This window comes from Plectrocnemia conspersa, unplaced genomic scaffold, assembly GCF_051122295.1.
Source record: "Plectrocnemia conspersa isolate PC_06_02 unplaced genomic scaffold, ASM5112229v1 ptg000013l, whole genome shotgun sequence".
Classification (NCBI taxonomy): Eukaryota; Metazoa; Arthropoda; class Insecta; order Trichoptera; family Polycentropodidae; genus Plectrocnemia; species Plectrocnemia conspersa.
In genome coordinates this window covers 225,169-244,741 of record NW_028277177.1, presented here as the reverse complement: position 1 = coordinate 244,741, position 19,573 = coordinate 225,169, and the positions used below count along the sequence as shown (strand labels likewise).

General features: G+C 31.1%; 2 protein-coding genes across 4 annotated transcripts in view; one reads left to right on the top strand and one right to left on the bottom strand.

Annotated features, from left to right (window-relative positions):
• LOC148226824 (large ribosomal subunit protein mL62) lies at positions 1-1,055 on the bottom strand. Of its 2 annotated transcripts, none has more exons than XM_088201480.1 (4): positions 820-1,055; positions 564-761; positions 328-497; positions 1-269 (listed from the first exon to the last, which is right to left on the bottom strand). In XM_088201480.1, the coding sequence occupies exons 1-4, from the start codon at positions 976-978 to the stop codon at positions 188-190; spliced, it is 609 nt and encodes a 202-aa protein (XP_088057606.1). In that variant the 5' UTR covers positions 979-1,055; the 3' UTR covers positions 1-187. The 2 variants fall into 2 exon arrangements, with proteins under 2 accessions (XP_088057606.1, XP_088057607.1); XM_088201481.1 differs by having other exon boundaries at positions 564-752.
• Positions 1,056-17,097: 16,042 nt separating this feature from the next.
• The window catches only part of sn (fascin domain-containing protein singed), a 51,114-nt gene continuing 48,638 nt past the window's right edge, over positions 17,098-19,573 (top strand). Inside the window, exon 1 of one of the 2 annotated variants that reach the window (XM_088201600.1) lies at positions 17,098-17,384. The gene's annotated coding sequence lies outside the window, so the exon portion shown is untranslated. The remainder of the gene's footprint in view (positions 17,385-19,573) is intronic. The other variant, XM_088201601.1, reaches the window with a different exon arrangement.

The window sequence follows — 19,573 nt, the reverse complement described above, 5'->3', positions numbered from 1 at the left end:
TTTTAAGACAATTTTTACTATAATTAAAATACAGCAAATCTACAATAGAGCTATTCACAAATATTTCTGCAGATGCAAAATTATTATTAAATTTAAAAGACATTTGTATCACAATCTCTCTTCAATTGCATGATTATGATCAATGATATATGAACCTATTGTTAATCGGTTCATATTAATAAAAATATCATAAATCTGTTTGTTTCATCCGTCTGACTTCTGAATCGTGTCTCTTGATTTGTAAACGCTTTCTGGCCGCTTTCTCTTTTCTAAAATTACAACATATGTTATTACGAATCGATTTAAATAGTTACATTCATTGCTTACCTTCTTCTCAACATTTCCATAGTTTCTTGTGAAACAGAAGGTTCAGGTTCGGACACTTTTCTAAGCAAGTTGCGCACTTTATTCACACAATCTGCTAAGTTTAAATGTTGGGATCTGGTAAGATCGGATTTAAATATGAGATATCCATCTTTAGTAATTTTATTATATTGCTGGAAACAAACTAGTTATTTAGATTGACACGGATTTTGGATGTAGTAATAATAAAAAAATATTACTTCTGTAATCAATTTAGAGCGAAGACTCGGCTCTATCCAATCGGCTTTGTAAACGTTGAACCGCAAATCTACCTTGGTTTTGACGTTGTTAACGTTCTGTCCACCCGGCCCGGATGAAGTACTGTACGTTATGTCGAGTTTATCGATCGGAATATAACCGCCGAACTTCTCTTCGGGGTGCTCCGGTACCTGATCCGTCTAAATTAATAAAACGTGTCAAACGATTATAAGCATAAAAAGGAGAAGGCGATCTTACAAACTCGGGTGTTGTCAATTTTAAAGAGCTGCTTGGGTATAATTTTTCCAAAGATATGCTGCTTTTGTATGAATAGTGTCGGATATTGGCTAAAGATCGCGACGCATCGCCAAATCCTCTTATAATGAGTTTACCGAGCGGCAAAAGTTTGCTATTCATTTTATCAGATGAATTGTATCCCAATACCACAGAACCGATCAACGCATAACCTAAAATTATGTGTCAGACGTATATCTAGAACGTAACACTTACAAAATCGACCATGTCTCAAAAATAATATAAAAATAAAACATTTAATTTTCATTCAAATATTTAATTTAATATCAGTTTATAAAATTAACAAAACAAATAATTAAATTTCCCCTTTTTCGTATATAACGAAACTTTTTGTTATTTTAAACCATTGTGGAAATTATTTAAATCAAAAGTAAAATCATGGGCGCGTGCGTTGATGTTAAATCTTCCCAAACCGCCTTCTATGAGGTGCTTTACTATGCGTTCGATCAGCACTTTACTCAAAAGCGTCCTCGAGTGCTTGACGTGACATATCCTAGATGGTTTTCTCCTGAGATCATTTCATAGCTAAAAAGAAAGCACGCCTTCGCATATTGCTCCACATTTAATAATTCGACTCGGACCGTATTATTTTTTGTGTATTATTTTAATTATGTATATATTTTTTGTATTGAAATAATATAATTATTGTTTTCGACCATCGTGATGCATTGGGGTAACCTGTTAGTTTACGATGGTCATATTTTTCTACTAATGTAATTAAAATTTAATATTTCTCTACAATTATTCCTGAATATTTTATGTTATCTACTATTTCTATTGTATAATAGAGTTATCTACAACTATTTTTATGTTATAATCTCACACATCTTTATAGCTAATAAATAGTTCACGATTTTATTGCCTTTAACGTGGATTTATGACTTCTGAGAAGTGGTAATTGTTATTGCGCCCTCCTATTGAACAAAGTTTGGCTTGAATAAACATACTCTGACCGGTACTCTTATATCAAAAGTCCGTGATAATATCGGTAAGGATAGCTATCATATTTTTAAAACATAGTGTAATATTTATAGACAAATTGTGGAGCAATATGCGAAATGCGACGTCTATCTGTAGTTCTTCTTTCGCTTATTTTCCCCTGTTGGCTTAGTTTGTATTTCATATTTGACCTAATGAAAGTAAAGATATATTTTAGAGCAACATATAATATCACTAGCGCCTATCAGTTAAACTGTATGTTTGATAGAATAAATTTATACCTAGTGGTGAAGATGTATTTAGACTTTATTAGTGAATATATAAATTAATTATCATTTCAAATCACATACAATAAGTACATTAAATTATAATTTTAAATATTCCGAAGTTTACTGTTGAAAACAAATGCAGACTAGCAGCTTAGGTTGGCCATGTTTTTATGAGTGCTTTTACTTTTTCTTTGCAACCTGACAAGTGCAAATCCAATGTGTTACATAGGGGTAAACCAGTACCAATCGGCGACTGTTGAATAAGTGACATCCATCGCATATAGTTAATTACACATAATTATGTTTATTATAATTTATAATTAAAAGATGTCACTTTGCAGCTAAAGACGATTTTAAAAATAATTCGAGTCTGCTGCCGGAGTCCGAATTCGTAGTCTCTGGGTTACCAGTCTAGACCTTACGGACAAACTATTCCAACCTTAAAACTACTACTTCTTACGTTTATTTTATTTGACATTAAAATAATATTCATATAAAAAACTACATTTTTGGTCTCTATAAAAGATAATATCGTGATTGCATATATATTGATAATTACTTTAAATATCAAGTCTCTTGTACATCAGAATCCGAATCCTAAAAAGTTTTAAAAATTCCACCCTTAGACAATGAACTTGTGTGACTTTTCTTATTACACTTTGTGCCAAACATATAGCCTTTTTTTTCAGCTACGTATTGCAAATGTTCTTAGGTACTAAAAACATATTTGTTTTGTAAATAAAGCAATTATGTGATTAATTTTACATTTTAAAGATAATTCATTACCTTTTTAACTGCATATGATTATTATTAATCTAATGAACTGAATACTATTCGAATAACCGTCATATCCATGTGTCGAATAGAGGAAAGGGAAAGGGTTGGAATCTATAATATAATCGAACTCCAAAATCTTGTAAACGCTTTGATAGCAATCAATCCATTAATTGTTGAAAAAAAATCACCCAAGTATAAATATGAACAGAAATAAGTAGCATAAATTCATTAAAATTTATACTTATTCATTTCAAAGTAATTATTATTAAATGACTATGCAAGTCTCTTCCGCCCGGTTTAGTAAATTATGAAACATACATTAGCAGATGTTTTTATTTATTCACAATTAAAAAAAACAGTTGTCTTTTCACTTTAACCTATTCAATAAAACACAACTAATGTACTATGTACATATGCACTATATTATGAATATAGACACTAATATGAAACATTTTTAGTGGACGTATTAAAAGGATAGAAATAAAAATATCACGTTTTAATGACTCTGAATTTGCGAAATTTTCACACAGATATCTGTATTATAGTGTTTCGTTTCGCGATCATTACAAAAATGTATAATATTTCTATGTAAACGCAATATACCGCCTCTCTAATTAATTTAAAGCGCACTCGAAGCGAACGGAATCTCCATCTCATGAATCGCATTAATTTAGAAACATGATTATTTTTGATAAAATATCTCTCGCTAGCTCAGCGAATACTCTAAATATAGACAACTGAGTTGTTACAATGAAAGAGACGTTAGCATTTGTATTTTCAACGATACCTAATTAGCACAGTGGCAATTCTAAGAAATCGATCCAATTCAGATGGCAGTAACAATGGCGATTGTCAAATGTGTCTTACATGTGGAGTAAAGACGATCTGTTGGATTTCTAGAAAGTTTCTTTATCAAAAAGCGTTACCCGTTAATTATGTCGGATTAATTTCATGGGTCGTTAAGCTCTTCGGAAGAATATGGCAGTCTTCGCGAAGCATTAAGTCATAAATAATGAGCGCTACCAATTAATTTTGGTCGAATCTGCACGATAATGAAATATCATCTTTAATTCACGTTCTAGTTGCTAGTTGCAAGTATGTAAATTTAATATAATCTATAGTGAATTTATTGTTAATTAATATATATTTTAGAGTTGGGATTATCAATCAAATCAACCGTTAAAATTAAAAGTAATAAAACATGAAGTGTTTATTATTGGATTGTAAATGATATTAATATGGTTTGAGCATGTAATTTTCTAATCTTCATTAAAAGGTTCTACTTTCTGATTTGAGATAAAATCTTATACTGTGAACATAAATCAACTTAATCACAATCAGATGCTAAGCATTTCATAGTTATTTATTTAACTCAATTTACATACACAGATGATTTAGAAATGTAAAAATAAGTGAAAATTTCATTTGGAAATGTATATTGCTTAGATATTAAATTATTATTATTGAAATTGCTATTCATATTCTGTTTTAAATTGTTCGCAATATAATATATTAAGAGTTACCATAAATATGTATATGACGTGTAATGAAAACGTTGAAATATATTCATTAAGTTTATTAAACAACAATATTTTTGGCATATTTATATATAAATTTACAATTTCATCACTTTTTTCCATTATGGTCTTGTTTTTGTTGTTTTTTTTTATATATTGATGATTAAAATTAGAGACACATATTTTGAGTAATTTGCGATAGATGCTATATAATTTTGTATATGTGAATAAATTATAAAATCGGAAGTTTTTTTATAAAAAATTACATTTTTTTGCTTATTTAGAAATTTTGTTTCAAAAATATAAAAAAAATTATGCACTAATAGCAAACATTTTTTTGTGAAGCGTTAAAATTTATGCTAAAATGTAAGATAAATAATCTGCAAAAAATAATGAAATAATAGACGCTGAAATTAAGTGTTTCTAATTATAATATTAGAAATTCATTAAAATCGCTAAGTAAATTACTTTTCTCGCAAAAAACATTGCAAACCTATTTTTTTCCGAATTATATCAGCTATAGGACGTGGAAAACAGGACTAAAATTTTTTTGATTTTTAATGTACGAGTTTCTAAAAGGTTCAATATGTTCATGTTTTTCACTTTTCCTTTGAAACGTGGACAACAAGAATAAAAAATATATATTTATTTTTATTTTGAAAAGCAAATTCTTAACCAAAATGTATGAAAAAATTGTACAAAATACAACACAAATATATCAAATTAAAATTTAATTATTAGTTAACTATACATGTAATGTGTATGTATGTATGTGTAAAAAATACATAATGTTAGTGTATAAAAAAATAGGTCAAACTCGACAATATTTCGATTTTTTTTAAGAATCCAGATGCCATATCTCACATGTGCTTGAATAAACTGGTTCACTGATTTAGGTAGAAACTGAATATAATAAAAAACCCTGTTAAATAAGTGTATCGTAAATTTTAATTTTCAGTTAGTGAGTATATTGTCATGGGGAGTTTCGTTCATATTGTAAATCAACCGCAATACCAAAATTTAGTTAACTCGTCCATGGGGAAATTGAAACACATATTTTTGTCAAGTATACTCGTTCTGGGGATTAAGCGGTTAAAAGTGAAAAAATATGGGTTTTATAAATCGCTTAGTATTTTAGTTTTATGTGTAATGTTCATCAAATATTATTTTAGATGATAAACTTATATATGTGTAATTCATTTGTAGCTTGTATGTGTGTGTTAGTGTTTGATTTTATTAAAAAATTATAAATACGATACGGAAATGCGCTTTATGGTAACGTGATATGGCAACCCTGATTGCATTTGTGAACTTGATTGTCCGCCATTTTAATTTCTCGAAATTATGACAGATGTGGCCATAACGCCTAAACGAATGTCTGATGCGAATATTATATAAGCATTTATTATCTTATATGAAAAATGAATTTAAAAAAATACAATAAAAATATCTTTTTACGTTGTACGTAAAATCTAATCTTCTCCATATGTTTTTAATGAAAACATTATAAATTTTGCTTAAAAAATTGCATTTTTTTACCGCGTAATTATTTTTATCTCATCTATATGAGAATGTTGAACTTCATACTTGAATTATTTTCAGTAGTTTATTAATCGTCGAATTAATTTTAATTTTGCCGCTGGTAGCTATCATCGGGCTTATCATAGCGTGGACGAAGAGCGAACGATAAATAAATATTAAAATTTGCTCTAAAACAACACACAAAGTGAACGTAGACAAAGGAACGGCTAAAAATGCATATTTATTCACAGTTAATCCGAAATGAATTAAAATTACCATATAAATTTATTTCGATTTACGCGATGAGCTCTCAGATACGATCTCATTGGTAAGTGTTTTTGTATTCGCGTTAATTTTTCTCGATTGTCTAAATAAAAATGTATATCGTTTACGATCCGAGAAAGTCAGTCGAAGCGGTTTTATTGCCCCGCGACGGTTTCTAACCGTTCGCTCTAAAAATGTCCACCAAACAGTTTAGAAAACCGCAATTTATATTTATATGGGGGCGTTCGATTAAATCGCCGTCGTCGCTTAATTAAATTAAATAATGAAAAATATCAGGTGTTGCCAGCGTGAAATTTGCACGCGCGTATGGATTTCGCGCGGCGCCGGACAGTGCCGCCAACCTTATCGCCCGGAATTAATAATTCAAAAACCAGTTACGCTTAACCGGGTTGATTATTTACAATTTCGCCTCCGTTGAATTTAGTGTCTGAAATTAATCGGCACAAGTGAGGTTACGTCTCGAATACAGTTAAACTTCATTATTCGAAACAATTATGTTTATAGCGTGCGCTTAAAACTATTTTGATGTCGGTTATCTGCTATTGATTCGACTATTTATTATATGCAGATAATTTTATACTTATTACGGTGCAATTAACATCAAATTTATTCATAATGTAAAACTGTAAATATTTAAGTGCCCGGCAATTTCAACGAGATTCACGAGCTGACTTTTTTATTTACACGTTTTGAGTGCGATACATAAATTTGCTTAAAACATAATAATTATACACACTTTTGTAAAATAGTGCAGATTCACGACTCATTTGGACGAACACGAATTACGCTTTTAATATTTCCGAATTTATTTATGAGTTTTAGATTAATAATAATAATAATATGTACATGCATACAACATAAATTAAAATAATTCATATTCAAAATATCATCAATTTACACACAATTAATTTCGTGTAAATTAAGTAATAGTGTAATAACCGGTTCATATTAAAGCTATGTTGCTACTCAAACAGTTGTCTGCGAATTACCGAGGAGGAAAATTTGTACGGAAAAATTAAATACACTGACAATACAATATTTATAACATAGCTTTGATTACGAATCGTTGACAATTTACAAGTACAATTATCTTACGGAAGGATGAAATGCATATGATGGCAAGGTGTGTGATCTAGCTGTAAAAAATACTTTTAATTGCAACTTCGCTTTGCTGTTTTTGGATCAAAGAGAAAAATGATTCCCAAATAAATTTCAGCTAAATGTACTGGTTTTACATTATGCTATTTTCTTCTCGCAAAGTTAATAATTTACCCGTAAGGTCATAAGAGTTATAGAGGTAAACATTGTACATGCAGGAATAATGTGGAAAACAAAACTTTAAATTTGGTAACACATTCACAGCTAAGAGCCACATATTTGTTTATGATTGTACAGCAGTGCGAATGCTAAATTATGTGCGCATAACCCAGGCCGAAATATTGTATCTTTTGGTTGATTTACCATTATTTAAATATTAACAATGTGTAATTTTATTTATTTTCTAAATACGATCCAATTAACTCATATTAATTAAATCGTTCATGGTCGTTATATCAATTACTTATGTCAGACGTCAGTAGTGATGTGCCGAAAACGTTCCGTTACAAATTTGAAATCGCTACATATATAATTAAATCGTAATTAGATTACGGCAAAATGGAATCGTAACGCGTTTTAAAGATGCTACGTCAAGTCTATAGCGCACATGGCGTTTGGAAAATTGTCGCCGCCTAACCTAGTTTGCATGCAAATCGACGATATTCGCGTCGAGACTGGTGATTTTCTATGCGTTTTTTGCGTCGGATTTGCCGTGTGATATCCGCCGTGTCCGTGCAGACATTTTTCGGTCGAGCTGGCATACGGTCAGCGGCCAAGAAGCCAGGAAAAAGCGATAAATCCGCGGAGACGGGAGCAACGCACGGCGAACACCATTTGCCGGTGGCTGGGCACGTCCAACTCCGATATCACACGTTCACTACGCTCGCGCCCGTGTGCAGTGAGATTAATCCGCGCCCTCCTAGATCTCAATTCGAAAACGCGAACAAAAATCTACGGCTAAATTTGATTCTATTTGTATAATTCGAAATTAAGCATTTAAACTGCAGTTAATAGCGAAAATACAGCTGAACGATTCTCATACATTTCGTTCGACGGTATGTAGGTAGTAATGGATTTTACCAGGATTTCTGAATTCGAACATAATTTATTGGAATTAAAAATAAAATATTTTAAAATCTATCATAAAATATGTTTTTTATGGATCTCATTAAACGGAGTTACAATTTATTTAAATATCATTGAAAAATATATATAATATATTTTAAAATTTTGAATTTTTTTATTAGCTGACATTTTAAAACAAAATAACAGATTAGGTTTACTAACGAGTCGTGAGTTTTACATGTGCTATTTTTAAAATAAGTTTAATTTTTATATGATTAAAACTATAGCAGTTATTGCGTCTTTAAATTGTGTTATATCACACATAAATTGAAAAAAAGTGTTTTTTTTTATTGAATCTTAATTTACAATCTGTCCATATTATTCCAAAATAAAGTAAACATTTTGATATAGAAAAAATGGGCATGAAACTGAATAATCCAACGGTTATTTAGTTACTTAAATCTTCCATTACCACATCATCAGCATATGCAAAAATAGGCATTCTGATTTCTCGATGATTTTAATTTCTCGAGACATTAGAATTCTCGACTTTACTTCTCAAATTTCTCGACAATTCCCAATAAATTTTGATGAATGAAAATATGTATGAATTACATAAAATATTGCAGACACATTATTACATATTATTATTAAAACAACCCTTTAAAAATACACGCCATCTAAAGTATAATCAAACATCTTCGTTATTTTTTGTTAAGAAAATTTCGGTCGTGGAAAAATTCCTCTCGTTTTGTGTTGATGTTGATTTAATTGGCAACAAGGCTTCAAATAGGCACTATAAATTATCTGTTCTCTTGCCAGTCGACTCAAATATTTTAAATTCTTTCTCCTATAATCCGTAAGTATTTCTCTAATTGTTGCGCCAATGATAAATTTTCAATTTCTTCAATGGATTCTAATGATTTAAAGGAGTCGCGAAGCTCCTTAGAATTCGTCGAGCCATTAAATAATCTGCGAATAATTTCCTTACCCATTTTACACATTTCAGCTTCTGAAGAATAAATAAAAACGTCATTCTTTTTTGCCTGGTGAAAGATTCTGGATTTTGCAAACATTTAATTAATGACATCAATGTCTGGTTTCTTCGATTATGTAATTTATCTTTAATTGCTCATTGAAATTTCAAGCTTAGCTCAGAATTATTATTTTACAATAGTTTACCAAAATTTTTAAGATCAATAATAATCGTGAGAAAATTGTCAATAAAAGCTGTCGCTACTTTACAAAAACGATTATCGAAAAAGAAAAATAGCCCTAAATAGTTTTGCATTCTGCCTATTCTCAAGTACATTTTTCACTTATCGGAGCGGTTCTTAGATCACCAAAGCAAAGATAAAGCCACCGGCCGGTTAGAGTAATTGAAAATGCAAAAAAATATTAGTCATTAAAATATTTTCGATCTCCCGAGAAAGAATGCATATTTTCAAACATCTGGCACAAACACATTCGGTAAGGTTTCTTATCTGAATGTCTACTTTCGTTACTTAAGAAAAAAATAAAACGAGTTCTAGTGATAAAAATTTGTAAACATTTTTTTGTCATACCCAGACTCTTATTAAAATCTTTCAAGAAGTATGCATATTAGGCACGAACCCTCCTTTACTTATGCAGCGTTATAAAAAGGGCAGTAATTGTAAATATTTTAAAAATATTCGTACAGATTTAATTTTATATAATAAAAAATGTGTTAAAAAATTCTCGATTTGACATTTTTCTCGAGAAGAAACACTATGCAAATTCTTGTGATGTACATATATATATATATATCAATTTATATATCCGTTTATTTATATTTGATCTATATTTTTATTTATACTTAAATTTCTAATTATTACTTCTATCACAAGGTTGAAGATAAGTTGATAATGCATCCCCTTGTTTGACTAAACTCTTTTGTTTATTAACTACCACTTTGAGCCTTTTAGTGTTGTTTTAACCAATCTCACTCATTTATTTGGGATGTCTAAAATATTCGGAACATATAACATTTTTTATGAATGCTATCGAAAGTGTTCATAGGTGGTACAGTATTCATAGGCTATTGTGTGAATATGACACATTGACATTCTTCCAGTTTTTCATTGTCCTATTATCCCCCTTTTTACACATGGGGACAATAATTGCCGTCATCCAGACTTCTCGTAATAATGTTATAAACAGTTTCAATATGAATTCTTAATATTCCACTGCTGATTTTACTTATTGCTTTTGACGTGGATTCTAAATAGGGACTCCCTTGTATTTGGCCAGAAAAATGCATGTTCGAAATACTATGAATCATAATAACATTGACATATTTAAGAAACGATCACTGACTGGCCAGCTTTCGCCCCCTCTGAAATAACGTCCCTGCTATCTTAATTTATAATACCTTTCCACTATTGTTTGCATCTTTTCTGATTGTAACCTTGTTTGCAAATTCAAGGTTCTATTATAAAATTTAATACTGCTTCTTGTGAAATACGTTTCAACAAGTTTTCTTTAACTGATTGAAAAAAATTCGATTATTGAACAGGAACGTTTCATTAAATTTAATATTGCGAAAAGTAGAAATAATTAGTTTTGTGTATGTAATCATTGGATATTTCTTGTGTGCAGTTTATTATTTTATACTCGTATTGCTATTGTAAAAAACCTAGTTACGGTTTTATACGAATATAATACGTATAACTAAGATCTGCTATTTTTATTTAAAATTTTGTGCTAGATTTTTTTAATCTGAATAAGTAATACTTTGCATGAACTTTTGGCATAAAGTAAAAAAAATGTAATAGATCTTTCTGAAATTTCAAAGCGAGCGCTTCGACCGCTCGACCGCAGCATCTGTGATCCGTTCGTCAATTATGAGAAGCGACAAAGTGTATCGCGAATACAACCTATCGCAGAACTCTGAGATTACAGCTATTCCAATTATTATTATTTACGCCAAATATGAACGTAAATTATACGAGCCGTGTAATTTCCCGCAAGGCGAAACGCTCAAATTACACAAGAAAAGCGACGCATTCGTCGTTTAATCTGCGCGTGTAAAAAGTATCATTTTTAAGTTGTCGACGCGAATCCATTATCTCGTCGTAGCATTTAACGAACGCTGTAATTATGTGATGCAGTCGTTGCAATATTACAATGAAAAAATCATGACTTTTATAAAAACGTAGGGACTAAATTATAGCTTTATCTTAATTATCAATGTGCGCAAAATAATATGCTAAATGCTCATTATTTACATAAAAAATGCTCAATTTCAATTTTGACCACTGAGTGACAGACCGATTTTTTATCGTGAAGACTCTTGTGTCACCGAAGCTGAGACGAGAAAAACTAACGCTTTAGAAAACCGTTATGATCTATTGCGATTAATATTAATCAGCAGATGATATATTTCGAAAGGAAAATGCCTCTCGAAGCATGTGCGTTCGGATGCGTTTTCTAACGTCGAGGAAATTACAAAAAAGGCTGAGGTATGCGTGCAATAATTCCGTTATTGTTATGTGTTGAAGAAGTGTGCTTTCTAGTCGGCGCGTTATCGAGAAGAATATCGACCGCGCCAATATAATTCAATAAACACATTCCCCTCGCAATCGATTTAATCGTTGTTAAATAATTAGTTTGTTTGTATGGTTGTGCGATATACGTTCAGATAATCTCGCAAGCGAAACGTTTATAATTTTATAAGCATCGTACGCAGTGGCTCTAATCGGTCTATTAAACTCATCGTGGTCCTATACATAAAACATTAAGCGTTTCCGCGGTCGTCGTTTTTTATAACGATACAACAGAAAGGTCGGAATAATTTCCAAAAAACAATATCTTCAACATTTCTGGAGAAAGGCAGTATGAGTTTCCGTATAAAACCGCACGAGAGTCGATCATTATCGAAGATCTCAATTACTATATAGAAAAAATAAAACCGCAAATACGGTATAGTAATAAACTTGATGTTTTACTGAAAGTATATTTTTAGATTCGCTGGAAACTAATCATGCTTATATTGGTTTTGATAGCCTTTACGATGTCTATAGTATTTATTTTAATCGGGATTGCAGTATTGGGAAAAGATTCGGTACTACCGGTATTACAAAATGAAATACCGGTAGTACCGAAATTCTTTTTTTTAAATTCGTTAATCTTATTTGTTGAAAACGATATAACCATGTCCTAGAACTACGAAACTACGATGTGAGAAGTGATTTTGCGCTCTTCTATTGGGCATAATTCGGTTTATATGTTCTTTATTTAATTCCACTACGACGGCTACGTCTCGATTTTATTGCTTTTGACGTAGATTTTTGACTTCTGAGAAGGGATAATTGTTTTTTGCGCCCTCTTATTAGTCAAAATTCGGTTTAGATATGCCTCATTTGATTCTCATTTATTGTAAGTCGGAATATTATTATAAACAGTCTTATTGATTATTTCCACTACTGATTAACCTAAATTATAAACAGCGACCCCCCAGAAAAATGCATAGCATTTAATGAAATACCATGAATTTTAATTAGATGGAAATATTAAAAAAAACAACTCCTGACTGGCCAATCTTTGCCTTCCCTTCACGAAAAAGCTGAAATGACGTTCTCTTCGCTTGGATTTCAAGTGCTGATTGTGGTCCAATTTATTTAATCACAACATTGAGCCTTTTACATAATATTTTATTACCCGTTACAGATGTTGGGACCACTACTTAAAAAAAAACACCCAAGAATGCAATGACAAAAGAAAGAATGTTCTGCTCTATCCTTGTAAATATTATTTGGAGCCGCTCCGACAGGATTTTATTGCTTTTGACGTGAATTTTTGACTTCCGAGAAGCGATAATCATTTTTTTGCGCTTTCTTATTAATCAAAATTTGGTTTAAATATGCTTCATTCGATTCTCATAATATAATTGTAAAAAGTCCTAATGTGAAGGCACAATTTTGTTGCATTTGACGTTCCATTTACAGAAAAATTCATATCAGTTAATGAAATACTATGAATCTTAATGAAATCGAAATATTAAAAAACGAGAAATGACTGACCAACTTTTACCTTTTACCAGATAGTTCCTTTAAATACACAGTTTTGAATTTATAGTAATGGTAAATATACGATAATAAGGTTTTTAAAGTTGCTTATTTTTTCTTTAATTTATAAACAATTTAGTTAGAATTCCCAAATCAAACAGTTTTATATTATTATCTGTCTAATTAACTTAAATATTATTAAATATTATTTAAGTTAATTAGACAGATAATAATATAAAACACCTTTGTTAATACAACCAGATTTTAAAAATATTAAAAGACACTAAAAATAAAAAGGTCATATTGGAAATTTATGTTTGAGAAGGATAAATTTTTGTAGTAGCTAAAAATAGATCGTCACTTAAAAAACCCAAGAAAATAATATATTTCATTCTCGTTTCTTGAGTTATTGGTCGTTTTGAGTACATTTTAATTTACTACTAAATATTATTGTCAAGTGTTAATTGTCTATACAATTTTAAAGTGTTTTTGTGACAAACAGATAGACACGTATATTTTATGTTCTGTTTTATAAAACGTAACGTAATTTTGTATACTATAGTATAGATTTTTTTTCATAGATACTGATTTTAGAATAATTCGAAAAAAATTAAGATTCAAATCTGATTATATAGTTATAAATGGCTGATTGTATAATATTATATTCGGGTACATGCTCCGTAACGTTTAAAAAAAACAGGGCGTGAGGTTCTTCTATTAATGGTAGATATTATTTATTTATTTAGCTAATTCTTTATTCACAAAACACATAAAAAATATAACAGAAACATATACTTAATATAAAGAAAATATTTATTTTTATAATGTATTTCTTAATGCAACTCTTAATAATAAAATTAAGGTGATCAGACGTCCTCATTAAATGTTGTCCTACTCCTGTCATTTTTTGTCCTCCTTAATCAAATATTCCCGAAATTATTTTTTAACTCCTGCAGCAATTTTTCTTCTGATAAATTTCGGAGATAACCTTTGAACAAAAATTTCCGCGATGACCTTTTTTTATCTACCGCAGCAATTTATCCTCCTCGAATAAAAATTTTCTATGTGGCTTTTTATTTTTAGTGTCCTCCATTGATATTTTCAAAACCTGGTCACGTCAACAAAGGTGTTTTATTTTTATTTATTGTCATACATAAACGAATCTCGTCATTGTTGTAATATCATTCTAGGTAGCACCGATGTTTTAAACAGCTTCGTAAATATTGCATTCTTTCAAAAAAAGCTACAATAGAATGAATTTCCATTCTGCCCTTCAGCCGCGCTTATGACGCGTGTTAAATATTCTTTGTAAGTAATACTACTTAAAAGTCTGTACGAGTTCGTGGGTTATATAATATGACGGAAGTTGGACGTTTACATTATCACGCAAAGGGCGACCTGGTGCATTATCAATTAGTAACAAAGTCTTAAATAGTAGATTATTTTTTTTATAATATTCATGTTTGAGTCATATCTGCTATGCATTTTATGTGTTTTTATATAAGCTATCTCATATTATGTGTATAAATTAAGGATAAAAATTAATACACATCATTAAAAAACCACATCGTGTACATTTGTGACACTTGCTCGTTACCGAGCGTTCCCACTGCAACGGCTACGGCAGATTTGATTGCTTTTGACGTGGATTATTGACTTCCGAGAAGGAATAATTATTTATTGCGCTCTCCTATTGGTCCAAACTCAGTTTAGATATGCTTCATTTAATTCATACTAATTTTAAGTTTATACTATATAAATTATATAATTATTAATTAAAAAAAAATGTAAAATACAGCGGTTTTCAGATGAAACTTTAATTAATTGCATAGGTGATAATGATAGAGAAGTTGGAAGAAAAATTTTAACAATAGTAATATATTGACCCATTCAATTATTATGCAACAATATTATATATGCTTAATAAATTAGATAGAACGATGTTGTAAAAATTACAAAATAGGGCAATGAGGGTAGTTTTAAATAAAAATATATTTACTAGTCGTTAAAAGATTGGAATGGTTGGATTATAATGAAATATTGAAAATTAATGTTTTAGTATCTATATTATATATAAATTAGTTTCTAGTATCAAATTGATTTGATATTAGAAAGAGTGTCGACCCGAGAATGATTTTTTTATGATAGAGTTAAAGAAGGTTATCACGAAAATTTATGTTTAAAATTCATCTCGTAAATTTATTTCCGAGAAAGTTAACGGAAGACAGATTACCGCAAAAGGTTGTCATTAAAATATTTGTTCAATAACTAATGAGGAAGACAAATTCATGGGAGAGCTAAAAATGATCGTCAAGGGAAACTTTGTTTAAAAACCATCTCGGGGTTTTATGTTTAAGAGAATTACTTTCTACAAAAAAGTAAATCAATAAATAAATTAAATAAAATATTTTTTACTGCTTTATCTTCAATCTCTCAAGGGATATTTTAGATATGATAATATTTTATTTTTATTGATGTTTATATCGGGGCCGCAATAGCAGCGAGCCCTTTAGATCTGAGTCCCATTATTTGTCGTTCGACTCCATTCGATGCAGCGATTTTTCGTTCGGTAGCAGTGGTCTGCGACGTCGCCGACACGATTTTACTGCTTTTGACGTAAATTTTTGACTTCTTAGAAGGGATAATTGTTTTTGCGCTCTCCTATTGACCAAAATTCGGTAAGAATAACTATAGTATTTTTAAAGCAGAGTGTAATATCGAAATGCAGACAAATGATGGTTCAATATGTGAGATGCGATGTCTGTCTGTACTTATTATTCTGCTAATTTTCCCTGAGAAACGATTTGGCTCAATTTGTGTTTTGTACTTGACTTAATGAAAATTCTAGTTTTAGTACTTTCGTTAGGTTAGGTTTGGGTTTGAACAGTAAATGGACGTTTTACAATTGTAAAGTTTCATTGTCATTTTAGAACAGCGTATAATTTCACTAGCGCCTATCAGTTATATTAAATTTTCGCTAGTAGAAATATGTTACTGGTGAAAATGTATTTAGACTTCACTAGTGAAAATCTAACTTCACTTAATAAATGTAAATAAATAGTAATTAAGTATGTATATGTATATGTAGTATATGTATTACTATGTGTGGATAAGTTTAAATCATATAAGTTTATCAGCACCTGCCAGCAGTGGCGTAGCTAGGGTATGTGCCACCCAGGGCGATCCTTAAAATTGCCGCCCCTCCCATACATTTTTGTAGGGTCATAAAATCAGCGTTTCTTAAAATAATAAATTGGTTATTGTGAAGCTCTTGTTATTCGGGGATTTATATATGTTTTAATGCATTCAGGGTTAAGAACTACACTAGACGATCCCATCGCGAATACGCCCCCCCCATATCTACGCCACTGCCTGCCAGATAAATTATATTGTCACTGGTAAAAATATGATCTACCTGTGACATAATTTCATTGAAATGACATTTACAAAATATATTTTCAGGATAGATTTGAGACTGTTTTTTAGATTTTATTTGAAGGATAACTCAAGAACTTGTGTTTTTATTTCATATTTTTACAGGGGGGGGGGGAGGGGCAAAAGTTGGCTAGTCAGTGCTAATTATTTAATATTTTGATTTTAATAAAATTCATACTATTTTATTAAATGATATTTTTTGGTCAAATTCAATGGGGGGGGGGGGTGTCCACACCTGCCCTCCCCTGCCGATTAAACTGCCCCGCCGGACTCCAGCTGTAATTTTTTGCGTAATTTTAAGTTAGCGAAAGAGTCGTTGAATGTGAAAACCGAATCACATCGAAAGTATTAGCATTTAGAATTGGATTATTCTTCGGTAAGACGGTGCAGCACACCTGGCGGGCGGCCACCCCCTCCTCCCCTCTCCGCATGCGTTCGCCCGTCGAGACTCTGGCGCTCGCCGCCGATGTCAGTCGCGCCGCAGCCTCCGCTCGGGATAGTCGTGTCAGTCGCGCTACGGTCAAATATCTAAGTGCCAAGTTCGATATCGAACAACCCGCTCCCTAGGAATCACGGTAAGAACGATCACCCCTCTCCCCGCCACTCTGCATTGCCGTGTGTGAATTGTGACATTTAATTGGAACAACATCGAGTTGATATTTTCAGTTTTATTACTGTTTTGACTATGCGTTTTGTTTATGCGAATCGATATAGGGCTCGGAACTCGTAACGTTGGCAACACTGAACCGCGTTGCTGAAGAACACACCCCTCGCGTCTGAAGGGTTATTTTTTAGAAATACATATTAGGCGCATTCAACGCATTCGCTTATCTGAACCCCAAACCGCATCCGTCTACTTATCACAGTAACGTCTAATAACATTTTTATTGTGCACGTCCCCATTGTGTTTTATTCATTATAATAAATAATACATGTTCGAACGTCCCAACGCTCCATTGTGTTTCTGGGAAATGTGCGTTCGTATGCACATCGTTCGTATAAAAAATGCATAGCATAATGATCGACGATGTAGAAAACTGTTTTCTCGCATCGCCGTTTCGATCGATTTTTATTTGGAATCAGCGTTGCCGTCTCGTTTCACCGCACCGCGTACTGTTCGCGCACTTCGTTTTTCAACAACGGTACTTCTCCTTTTACCGAAAAATCATCTCATAGTCAGATGCAACGGTATAATCGGCTCGCGGGCGCTAATGACTCTTTTAGATTCGCCTCTTGAACATGCTTAATAATCGAACAAGAACGTGTCAACTGACATGAAAATTAAAACATTCATGAATCTCTATAGAAATTGGGTCAGTTGAAGATTTACAGTATATATATCATATCATCACATTACGGTCCGCTCACGCGTTTTCGCGTGATGGCGAAGTTTCGTGGTTCATGAGTTTACGAGGGTTAAGCATAAAGTAGCTTGAGCTTGTATAAACATCGTACGAGCGTAATAAAGATTCAAACTTTCATCAAGAGATGACAATATATTTATTAATAGCGTTAAAAACGTCACTTGCTATCAAAACATACAATTTAATAATCCACAGAAATAGTAGACCGTCGTGTTTTAATAGAAGAGCTTGTTCTTTTTTATTTTTTCTTACGGTCCTTGTTGAGTATCTTTGAAGTATATTTATTTTCTAATATAATGTATTTTTTACTACATTAGAAAGATTTTTTAATTATTAAAAACACGAGTAAATTCCTCTTTTTAATAATTAAAAAATGTGAGAAGTCGCGTTATACGGGAGTACCGTATTTACGTTAAATCGTACGTGGTGAATACTTAGAAATTTAAATATCGAAACAATCAATGTGATTAGGCTGTAACTTTTGAATTGATATTATCAAACAAACTAATTTGCAGCAGTCGAAATGTTCTCGCTTCGGGTTGTCCATATTATAAGTTTAACTATCGATTTAACTAGCCGGTAGTTATTTGTATCCAGTTGTCAATCGTTCAGGTTATTCGAATAATTGATCAACTATTAATTTATCTCAAATTAAATTTGAAAAAATCTTGCTCTCAATATACCCGAGTAACTAGTGCTGAAAACATGGCAAACGAAACTTTCGGTAAAACCTACGATTCATTCATTATCTTTATGAATTTTGGAACACGTGCATCATATTTTCCTCAAATTTCGTGCAAATATTTATTTATTCATTTTTAAACGCGTGGACGTCATTTAAGGGGTGTATTTAACTACCCTATATTTTGCCATAAATTTGTGTGTAAACTACACATACATTAAAAATACAAGAATCTAGACCATAAAATTATCTAAAAAAATTCTAATGTTCATTAAAACATATATTTTTTATTCAGTAACATTTAAAGACATAGAACCTCAGCAATAAAATAGCATTAGTATTTAAAATAATAAATCATGCATTGTTTTTGCATATTTTATAAAATTTAAAATGTCTTATGACAATAAAATTAATAAATGATTGATTAAAATAATTATATTTAATAACCAATATTATTTTATTATTTGGGTAAATAAATTATTATCGGTAAAAACCGAGAAAAAAATTACGAATATATTCGAATAATTAAAAACTACAAATAATTGGGGTAGCATCTATTCAATGAAGGGCGGTGTCGACAATTCGACTTTCGACTGTGAGATTTAAAATGCCCTTGGGAGTACTTCTCAACAAGTTTGACCTACACAATAATATTTTTGGCGATAAAAAGGCTGGTAAAAAATATATAAGATGGTGTTAGGGAAGCGGACCGCCCCGG

Coding starts and splice junctions, on each gene's coding strand:
- LOC148226824 (XM_088201480.1), bottom strand. CDS start 978: ATGAATAGCAAACTTTTGCCGCTCGGTAAACTCATTATAAGAGGATTT. Junction 762..819: donor AATTGACAACACCCGAGTTT/GTAAGATCGCCT, acceptor TTATTAATTTAG/ACGGATCAGGTACCGGAGCA. Junction 498..563: donor GCTCTAAATTGATTACAGAA/GTAATATTTTTT, acceptor GTTTGTTTCCAG/CAATATAATAAAATTACTAA.